Raw genomic sequence first — 10,882 nt, 5'->3', positions numbered from 1 at the left:
TAGAAGACAAAAAAGAGGAGACGGAGGAGGAGAATTTAGTATTTAATGAGGATATTTTTGTCATTAAATTTGTTTTTCTTAGCTACTTGTAACTTATATGTGCTTAAGAGAGGTATATTGTTATCACGTGACTATCACATAACAATTTAGTGACAAAAATAGATAATTGAAATTTAACAAAAGGAGTTAAATGAGTTATTTCTAATAGTTTACATAATTATTATGTACCAAAAAAGTTTATAGATTAGTATAAAAATGGTGACAGTTTAGGAGAGTGAAAAGATAACTATCTCTTTATATTATCACTATACTTATATAAATATCTATTATAGTCTTAGAGTGTCGTCCCATCTCTTTCTTTTACCATCGTGTTATTTTTTCATTTTAATTCCTCAAGAATTTTACAATTGCTCTTCGACCCCCATCCCAAACACTGTATATGAACAAAGCCCTCTCTTTTCGAGCTAGCCCAAGGTTCTCGAGAAAGAATCGAGAAAACCCTAGCACGCAATTTAGGTACAAATCTTTCGAACATCGATCTCATACCGCTCGTTTCTGCTCGATCTCATGTTCCCTGAGTATTCATACTCTTCTTGTTTTCCTTGCTCTCGATCGGTGCTGTAACCGTTGGGGTTTTGGCGTTCGGTTCGGATTGATTAGTCTGTCGAATTTTTATCCGTACTAAATTTTTTTCAAGTTTAAAATTTGTACTGATTTCGTTAGTTTCTTGAAACTTATCGGCTTCTGGGATGACTTGATTGGATACGATGATCCTTTTCCTCTTTCTCATACGAAATGGTCACTGTGTATGAGTGCATCTGTACGCAGGCTTGTTTTAGATTACTCTTGTGATCATGGCTTCGAAGAGGATTCAGAAGGAGTTGAAGGATTTGCAAAAGGATCCTCCTGTATCTTGCAGTGCAGGTTAGTTCCCATGATCGTCTTCCTCCATTTCAGATGTAGCATAATCTCTAGCTTTAGATTAGTTATAACTTTTTCGTTCCGTTATTCTGACTTCTTCTGTTATGATCTCATTGGGATAGATAGGAAATCTTGCACTTACTAAACTCTTTGAACTTAGGGAATCATTGGTCTCTGGAAAGTACTCTTATCTCTGAGAGGATGATACTTGACATGTTGTATAATACAAGCAGCTTATGAACACGAGGGCACATAAAAGGAATAGAAAGTGGTAGGACGTTGAAGGATTAAGAAGAGGATCACAAGAATTGATATCTTATACATGATAACTTATGCTTTAGAGTTAGAGTCCGAATTGCTCCTTCTAATAGGTAACTTAAGGCATCATGCTATTATTCTAAACAATGATGCAAAAAATGCTAGACTAATCACTCATTTCTCAAGACTTTTTTGGTTCCTGCTTTTCTTTGCCAGAGTTTGGTGAACAGTTACTTGGAGATCTCTTGTATGTATTGAGAATCTGAGATTGCATACAATAATTCCTTTGAGCACAATGCTACTTCAATCTCTGGCAAAACTTTCCGTCTTTTATACTGTTATAGGCATGCCTATAGGCAGACGTCTTAAAGCCAAGTTGTCAGGTCCTAGGTACTTGTCTAGAAGTCAGGTAACAGATAATAAAATGGGAAATAACAAATTAGATAAGGTTTTAATTGATACTCAAGACCTGTAAATTACTAAGTTGATCCATGAGATTTTATTTGTTCTTGATAATTGCCTCTTTTGTCCTTCAAATGATGTTTGTTGGTGATGGGAAATGAACTCTATATTTTCCTTTTCGTTCTAATTTATGTAATTTAGGCCCTGCTGCTGAGGACATGTTCCATTGGCAAGCGACTATTATGGGACCTGCTGATAGTCCCTTCCAAGGTGGCGTTTTTCTTGTGAATATTCACTTCCCTCCAGATTATCCATTTAAGCCACCCAATGTACTTTTTCTACTTTAGTGTTAATATATATACATTTATGCGATTTTCAGTTGTTGCAAGCATGTATCTAGAAAAAAGTTAGTATTTATTTCCCATCATGGGATGCTTGAATTGATCAATAATTTGATCAAGCCTAGTCTATTGAATAGGTGGCCAATGTATCTTTAATTTCACTATCGAACTGCCCTCACCCTCTCCCCTCCCCCAGCCCTGATGAAAGTGACATTTTGTTTTCAGGTCTCTTTTCGCACCAAGGTTTTTCACCCCAATATCAACAGCAATGGTAGCATCTGCCTTGACATCCTCAAGGATCAATGGAGCCCTGCTCTCACTATATCCAAGGTAATTATTGTTCTTCGGTTTCTTTTAAGATAATCAGAATACTTATGATTACATAATATGAATATGTGATTACACAATGATTATGCTCATTTAGATGAGTTAAATATAGATGTATCCTTACATTTTGACAACTGAGTTTAATTTTAAACTATTGGTGAAATTTGGTAATAAAAAACTTTGACCTAGCTTCTGACCAGTGGACAAGTACGATGATCTGGGAAACTCATACTTGGGTGTGTTCTCTTCTACTAGAAAAGAGGAACAGATAGACCAAATAATACAAGAAGCTCAACTTCACTAGGCCTGTGTGTTCCTTTCATGCATTGATGCTTGAGAGTCGCAGGTGCTTGCTCATTTTTAACTGATGCATGAACTTTACATTGCAGGTGTTGTTATCCATTTGCTCACTTCTGACAGACCCAAACCCTGATGATCCGTTGGTTCCTGAAATTGCCCAAATGTACAAGACTGATCGAGCCAAGTATGAGTTGACTGCTCGCTCATGGACGCATAAGTATGCCATGGGGTAGATGCTGTTGTCACTAGCGTATTGTTCAGTTAATAGTAAAGAAGTTGAGGCAGCTTCTTAATAGTAAAGAAGCTGTAAGGAAGTCAACGACTCAAAAGAGCTTTTCTTGTTTGTTGGATTGGTTGTTTTAGATAAAACGTATGAAGGATCCCTTGTGAATATGGGTGTGATATGATCATTTTTTTTTAATCTGCATTCCTGAACAAATGTCCTTTAGCATTATTATACATCAAAATAGCTTAGCTTGTTTTCTAACTCATCCATCCAGCCCATGGCGTGGCCATGGCTGCGAAAAGAAAACTTTTTTTTTTTTTGTGCTTTACATGGAGACGACTTATAATGCAGTTAACAGCAATGACGAGTTCAAGTCGAAATCAGATTCTACTACGTTGAACAGCTTATAAGTCACAACCAGCTGTAGTTGTTATCCTGCAAAAGCACTAATTAAACTATAGACTGTTTGTATCCATACAAATAGTTGAAACAGTATTAAGCAAGCCAAAATCCCTATAAATTCCACAACATCACGTAACAGCATCCATGATTTACATCAGACAAATGATGTGACAATTAAATCTCAAAATAGTTGTTTATTTCTCTAAGAAAAACAACAATTCCCAGTAAATCTACAATGTGAATTCACTGCACGCAGTGGAACTAAAGAAATGAACAAGCAAAGAAGATAAAATGGAAAAGAAGCCACTGCACTACAAGTTCAAGAAAAAGTATCAGAAAGAAAGCATGTAGTACAGAAACAGATAGGAATGTAGCTGTGTGACCAATTTGATTATCGTATTGTTTGCAACTGATTGAAATAATGTGGCATAAGACTTGTAAGAGAATTGGATAGGATACAAAGACAGCACTGCAGCTGAGAGTATAGATCTAGTCAATCTTCACAGATGAGAAGAGATAATGAACAAAAGAGAATGACATCAAGAAGCCAATAGATCCAGCAGACAGCATAATGGCAAGAGACATGATGAGCGAATAGCCAAGGTAGAGCATAGCTGAAACAGGCCCACTCAAACTCCTAAGCTCAAATACTAAGTAGTTGATGGAGTAGAGGAACACATAGACAGAAACAGAACCAGACGCAAAAAAAGCTTTCCACCACCATCTCCAGTCCTCCACACAGAGATGCATATAGGTCAGGACAACAGAAACTTCAGCACAGATTACGACAAGCAAGAGGAGGACGATAAGAAGGAAACCAAAGACATAATAGAACCTCCCGAGCCAGATGCTAGAGAAAATGAAGAAGAGCTCAATGAATAGGGTGCCAAAGGGTAGAGTTCCAGCAGCAAGAACAAGGAGCCATGAAGGGTAACTTCTGGCAGGGATTTCTCTAGCTATCTGGTTGGTTCTGACAGGGAATTCTATGTTCTCTGCCTTTGTGCCTAAGAAACCGCCCCAAAGTGTGAGGGGCACTGAAATGAAGAACCACAAGAACAAGAGAGTGAAGAATAATGAGATTGGGAGAGCGCCAGTGCTCTTGCTTCCCCACAATATGAGGTTCAATGCAGTGAGAATCATGAACACCATACCAGGAAAGAAGCAGGCAATAGACCAGGAAACTGACTTCCATCCTTCTGAGCTGCCTTTGAAAGTCCTCCAGAGCCGGACACCGGTGTATCCAGCCAAAACACCAAGAAGGATATATAGAAATATCATCCCTGTTAAGAGCATTCCTCTTGAGGCAGGAGACATGAATCCAAGAGCAGCAAATACAATTGTGACAACTGCCATTCCGGTAATCTGAGTACCATTTCCAACCATGACACATAGAAGCATCGAGAAAGCTGGCTCCCTGAAGACATCACCAACAACAAGCTTCCACCCTGATAGTTCCTCATTCATCTGAGATTGGGCTTCTTTGTCAAGCTCCTCGTATCTAGCAAGGTCCCTCCTGACGGTCCTCACAAATATAACAAAGACTAGTCCTGCCAAGAAAAAGATAACCATCAAGGAGTTCATGATTGATAACCAGTGGACCTTTGCACCATCCATCTTCAAATATGCATCCCACCGCGATGGCCATCGGATGTTGCTTTTCACAAACTTGACTTCATAAGTGAAAGAGATACGCTCTTGCTCCTTTACAATCTGAGAACCCTCAATATCTAATGGGCAGTCCACAGGATCAACTTTATCATACATGTTAAGCTTTGCCATGAACTTTGGATCACGCTTAACGCTGCAGGGAATAACTTCAAATCCAACAATCTCATATCCATTCCTGGTATCAGTCTGAATCACTCCGATGCCATCCTCGCCAGTTATAATCATCTCACCGCGTGCTTCATATTCATGGACCAAGACCTTAAGTTTCAAGTGATTCATGATGTAGTAATCATTAGAGCTGTCAGATGCAGCATATCCAACCGGGAATCCCGTCCACTGAATGGGGATTCCTTTTTGTTCCGCGTACCGCATAGCTGGGAGATTATCAAGGATCATGTTCACCTGGTAGAGATCGTGAATCCTCTGCTTGAACAGCTTGACCTCGTCCTCATTTAACGGGTCTGTGGTGCAGAGGTAAAGTGACTCATTTACATTCATGCGAAAACGATAAGGGGAGTTGTCAATTTGATCCCCCATGAGAAGCTCCCCCAAATTCTCAGCGCTCTTTTTGATCCCACCTTGTGGCTGGCAGTATGGGAGGGAGTAGTAGTTGAAGGGGAGCTCAGTCTTGATTGAAGTGAGGGAATTAACCTTGGCAGATATATTTTCTCCTTGCGAGTAAGTATGCATAAAATTCCCAGGAAGGTAGAAGGCATTGCTCAAGCACAAATTCAGCACTAGAATCAAGAAAACCGATGAGATCAATGAAGAAGACATCTTTCAATCCCAAAGCGGTTGCAACCGAAGATTGCAATAACTCTTCCCTGAAATCAAAAAAATAAGCCTCGTTAAGTAACTATAAGGCCCCTCATATAGACATATCATCACCGTTAAATTTCTTGAAAGATAAGAACCACCGAATCAATAATGTAGCAGTAAAAGACACTATTAATGTCAGAGATAAGTTCTTTCATTCAGAATGAATAAATAAACAATCAGAAGAAAACACAGCGGGTAGCACACATATTGCAAGAACTCTGCAATAAACCAAACAAAAAACAAAAAAAATCTCTCACGGAGAGTCCTAAATTAGTACCAAAAGGAGTCATTCTTGTTATTCCAACTGCTGAACTGCATCCAGACATCACATCACTATTGTATTCACAGAAAAGAATAACAAATGAATCAACTCAAAATCTACCGATTTCGGCATCAGTAACCATCAGAGATGAAGCAAACACGAGTTCTTCGATCCAAGAAATCAGAAGAGATCGAATAAGAAACCGAAACAAAGCATAAGAAGCTACTCTAGGAGATCAAACATCACAACCCAAGCGAGATCCCTGCGCTGCTTAGATTCACATCAAGAAATGCTCAAAGTAACCGAAGACTACGCCCGATGACTACGAGAAAAGGCGACGGATCTAGGTTAGATGGCATACCTGACCAATTGGACGAGGTCAAAGATCGGGAAGACGAGGACTGAGAACCACCCTAAGAGAGCGAAAGAAGAACGAAATGGAGCAATCGACGAGAACAGGAGAAGCAACTCCTCCTCGTTCTATCCCCTCTCTCTTCTTTCTCTCTCTTCTGGAGTTTGGAGAGGGGTTGAAACGAAGGAAGGAAGGAAGGAAGAAAGCGGTAAAACGTTGATCGGTTAAAAAGCTTGCGATCGAAGACGCCCGCCACTTCTAATACAATTCTCTTGGTGGGGCCCAAGTTGGTCCCCGTAATAAGTAAATTTGGAAGGATCTTTTTATAAAATTACCATCATTTTTTTTTCTTCTACAAATATTATTATTATTATTATTATTATTATTATTATTATTATTATTATTATTATTATATTCCATTCCGTGGAATATCATAATTGCTAATGAAATTAAAGAGAAGTCTCATAATCTGATTAAAATTTAACCTACATTATGAGTTCGCTCTTATAAATCACTTGAAATGAGTAAAAAGACTATCTAATTGTTTTGATGCAATTACTTACTTATTCTTAAATACGGTCATTAGCATAATCTTCTCGTAATCTGATGATGTGTTGGTTTCTTATTGGCTCCAGAAGTCCACCATAATTAAAACTACTCACATATAACGTGCATAGATGGCAATTGGATCACATTAGAAGAGAAAACAACAATATAACAACCTGTGGGCGATGAAAGGAAAACATGGTACATTAATTGTAAATTAAGCTAACTACCGCATATAACTCGTCATAATTAATTTTTTAGCCCACCACTTTGCATGAACTGAGAAGAAATCTTCTTAATCTTCTTTCCCTTTATTTTTAGAGGAAAGGAAAAATAATCTTACTTCTTAATCGTTGTGAGTCATGAATGCTTCCGTGTAGGAATAGTGGAAATCTTTATTTACGCGGTTGGGAATAACATATTAATAGTGTCATGCCTCTTCTAAAAATTGTGGGTTATATAGTGATGTGTTTAATTAATTTAATAAATGTAATAGGTTTTTCAATGGGCTAGATAAACCAGGGTCTATTTTCACCTATGAACTAAGACGGTGAATATATTTTTTTAAATAAAAGATTTACATCCAATTATAATTTATGACAAAGAAAAAAAAAAAACTTCAGCGCACACCAATTTTGTAACTTTCTTACAAATTTATTTTTCGTCCAAGAGAAAAAAAATGATAATAATAAGTGAGGCTAAAAAGGATACTGGGTAGTAGCCCCATCGATAAAAGTACTCTCTAATCTATCATGTTCATGTAGTTAAATAGATTATAAACTAATGTGGTGTCTTAAAACAAATTAGGAGGGCAAGGTGCTAAACTTATGACTCCCTGAAGTTTAAATTAGATAACATCCAAGAAAGAAACCAAGCAATATACATGTTAAAAGCTAAACCTTCTGAACTTGACATCCATACACCACCAGATTGAGGACAAAGACTAATAGAAATATTGTTCTCATTCAATACATGGAAGGACCACATATAATAAATTGGAACAGCATATCTCGATATGTCAGAGATTGACAAAATAAATGGAAACTGCTAGGATATTGCTGAAACCAGGCAAGACTGGTTCAAATGTTCACTGCAATGAAAAAGAAAAGGAAAAGAACCACTTCTTGGAGAGAGTAACACATCTTCTTGAATTCTTCATGAGCTTCGGAACAAGATATAGCATCATTTCATAAACCCATCTCAAGCAATTTGATGCAATTGGCTTCCCGGTATGTGAAGTAGAAGTGTAATTTGAAGTAATAAAGTGTAACTCCATGAGGCTATAATAATATGTCAAAAGAGAAGGGAAGTTTAGTCAATCTTGACTGAAGAGAAAAGATAGTGAACGAAAGAAAATGACATCAAGAAGCCAATGGTGCCGGTTGATAACATAATGGCAAGAGACATGATTAGTGAATAGCCAAGATAGAGTACAGCAGACACAGGCCCACTCAAGCTACTAAGGTCAAACACCAAGTAGTTCATGGAGTAAAGGAACACATAAGCAGCAACTGAGCCAGAAGCAAAAAAAGCTTTCCACCACCACCTCCAGTCCTCCACACAGAGTTGCATGTACGTAAGGACAACGGACACTTCAGCGCAGACAATGATCAGCAAAAGAAGGACGACAAGTAAGAAACCAAATACATAATAGAACCTACCAAGCCAAATGCTAGAAAGAATGAAGAAGAGTTCAATGAAGAGGGTTCCAAAGGGTAGTGTTCCAGCACCAACTACAAGGAGCCATGATGGGTATTTTTGTGCAGGAATTTCTCTAGGAATCTGATTGGTTCGAACTGGAAAGTCTATGTGCTCAGCCCTCGTGCCTAAGAAACCACCCACAAGGGTAAGTGGCACTGAGATGCAGAACCACAAGGACAGAAGAGTGAAGAACAACGAGATAGGTAAAGCTCCGGTACTATTGCTTCCCCAAAGTATGAAGTTTAATATGGTAAGAATGACGAAAACAATGCCAGGGAAGAAACATGCAATTGACCACGAAACAGATCTCCATCCTTCAGAGCTACCTTTGATGGTCCTCCAAAGCCTAACACCAACATATCCAGCAGCAATTCCAAGGAAGAGATACAGAATAATCATTCCCGTCAGGAGCGTTCCTCTTGAGGCAGGAGACATGAACCCGAGAGCAGCAAAGACAATTGTTACAACAGCCATACCCAAAATCTGAACCCCATCTCCCACCATGACGCAAAGCAACTTAGAACAACTTGGCTCTCTGAAGACATCACCCACTACCAATTTCCAGCCAGAGAGTTCCTCATTCATTTGAGCTTGTGCTTCTTTATCCAGCTCCTCATATCTAGTCAGATCCCTTCGGACAGTCCTCAAGAATATAACAAACACTATACCAGCCAAAAAGAATATGACCATCAAGGAGTTCATTATTGAGAACCAGTGAACCTTAGAACCCTCCATCCTCAAGTACGCATCCCACCTTGAGGGCCACCTGATGTTGCTTTTCACAAACTCAACTTCGTAAGTAAACGAGATCCTTTCTTGCTCCTGAATCACCTGAGATTTCTCAAGCTCCAATGGGCAGTTAACAGGATCAATCTTATCATAAATGTTAAGCTTTGACATGGCTCCAGGATCACGCTTCACACTGCAAGGGACAACCTCGAAACCCACAATCTCATATCCAGACATCTTTTTGTCATCAGTCTTTGAGATCACTCCTAAGCCCTCCTCCCCGGTTCCAATAATCTGCACATTACTACCCTCATATTCATGAACCAAGACCTTAAACTTCAAGTGATTGATTATATAATCTTCAGAACTTCCAGCTGGTGTGTACCCAACAGGAAACCCTGTCCACTGAATGGTGGCCCCATTTTGTTTTGTAAATCTCATCACCGGTAGATTGTCAAGAATCATATTCACCTGATAGAGATCATGAGACCTCTGCTTCAAGAGCTTGACCTCGTGCTCTTTTAGTGGGTCTGAGGTGCATAAATAGAGCGACTCATTAACATTAACACCGAAGCGGTAAGGGGAGTTATCTATTTGATCCCCCATGAGAAGCTCTCCCAAGTTCTCAGCGCTCTTCTTGATCCCACCTTGTGGTTGACAATAAGGGAGGCTATAATAGCTGAAGGGGAGTTCAGTCTCGATTGAGGTGAGGGAGTTCACTTTCACCCATAAATTTTCACCTTGTTTATATGTGTGCATATAACTACCAGGGAGGTAGAAGGCACTACTAGGAGACACAACTAGAAGCACGGATAAGAAGGCAGAGACAAACAAAGAGGTATACCTCTCTGAGACAAAAACTCTCGCCATGTATGCGGGTAACCCCTTAGATTTCTCAATTTATGTTGTCAGATCTGTTATCCCAAACACCCTATTTTTATCCAAATTTACGTCTTTTATGAGGAAACCTGAAACCAAACAAGTAGGGAGGTAAAGTTAGCCTATATCAGTTATCAAAATAGCAACTTTTCTATCTCCATTGGTAGATCACACACAGAAATCATCGTCTACTCATATAACAGAGATCTAATCCACGTGCTAAGGGTACTTCAAAACTACTAAATAAGACAAAGCTACCGAATCGCAATGCTGTAGCGAACTTTTCTACATCTCAATCAAGAAGACAAATCAAAATCAGATCAAAAGAACTATAAATCGTTAATACAAGCGCTAATCGAAGCAGAAGAGCTTATTTAGATATCAAAAAGTACCCTAATACTATAATCAGAAGGCGAACGAAAAGGATCTGGGTTGAGAAAGCTACCTGATTACTCGAATCGGGGCGAGAGCGACATGAGAAATGTGATTGGGGCAAGAATGGAAGCGCTTGCGGAATAGATCTTTGGAATAAACGCTACTTATTTGACCTTGTGTTTTTATCGAGGAGTTGAACTAGATCTAGTCGAAATCGCCGCCGTCCATATAATGCATTATTCTATGATCAATTCTATAGGAAAAGAGAAGCACGAGTAAATTTACTTAGTTAATTGAGTTAAAATTTTTAAGGGTATAACAGCTATGAATATTAGCGGTTCAGTACGTATTTTTTTTTAGATATATAATCTTAT

The 10,882-nt window shown here is 38.7% G+C and overlaps 3 protein-coding genes across 3 annotated transcripts; 1 reads left to right on the top strand and 2 right to left on the bottom strand.

Moving 5' to 3' along the window:
- The first annotated feature begins 377 nt into the window (after nt 1-377).
- LOC140799511 (ubiquitin-conjugating enzyme E2-17 kDa-like) lies at nt 378-2,940 on the top strand. The gene is made up of 5 exons (XM_073153843.1): nt 378-516; nt 829-924; nt 1,783-1,910; nt 2,148-2,252; nt 2,639-2,940. Exons 2-5 carry the CDS (start codon nt 855-857, stop codon nt 2,780-2,782), a joined length of 447 nt encoding a protein of 148 aa, XP_073009944.1. The 5' UTR covers nt 378-516; nt 829-854; the 3' UTR covers nt 2,783-2,940.
- A 405-nt stretch (nt 2,941-3,345) lies between these two features.
- On the bottom strand, nt 3,346-6,504 carry LOC140800462 (transmembrane 9 superfamily member 12-like). The gene is made up of 2 exons (XM_073155269.1): nt 6,288-6,504; nt 3,346-5,669 (listed from the first exon to the last, which is right to left on the bottom strand). Exon 2 carries the CDS (start codon nt 5,620-5,622, stop codon nt 3,667-3,669), a length of 1,956 nt encoding a protein of 651 aa, XP_073011370.1. The 5' UTR covers nt 5,623-5,669; nt 6,288-6,504; the 3' UTR covers nt 3,346-3,666.
- Nucleotides 6,505-7,768: 1,264 nt separating this feature from the next.
- Nucleotides 7,769-10,668, bottom strand: LOC140799552 (transmembrane 9 superfamily member 12-like). Its single transcript, XM_073153912.1, has 2 exons — nt 10,579-10,668; nt 7,769-10,222 (listed from the first exon to the last, which is right to left on the bottom strand). Exon 2 carries the CDS (start codon nt 10,122-10,124, stop codon nt 8,136-8,138), a length of 1,989 nt encoding a protein of 662 aa, XP_073010013.1. The 5' UTR covers nt 10,125-10,222; nt 10,579-10,668; the 3' UTR covers nt 7,769-8,135.
- Nucleotides 10,669-10,882: the final 214 nt, after the last annotated feature.

Source organism: Typha latifolia, chromosome 13 (genome assembly GCF_019914945.1).
Source record: "Typha latifolia isolate L0001 chromosome 13, TyphaL0001v2, whole genome shotgun sequence".
In the NCBI taxonomy this organism is placed as follows: domain Eukaryota; kingdom Viridiplantae; phylum Streptophyta; class Magnoliopsida; order Poales; family Typhaceae; genus Typha; species Typha latifolia.
The sequence above is the reverse complement of the archived record's forward strand: the minus strand, read 5'-3'. Positions and strand labels throughout refer to the sequence as shown.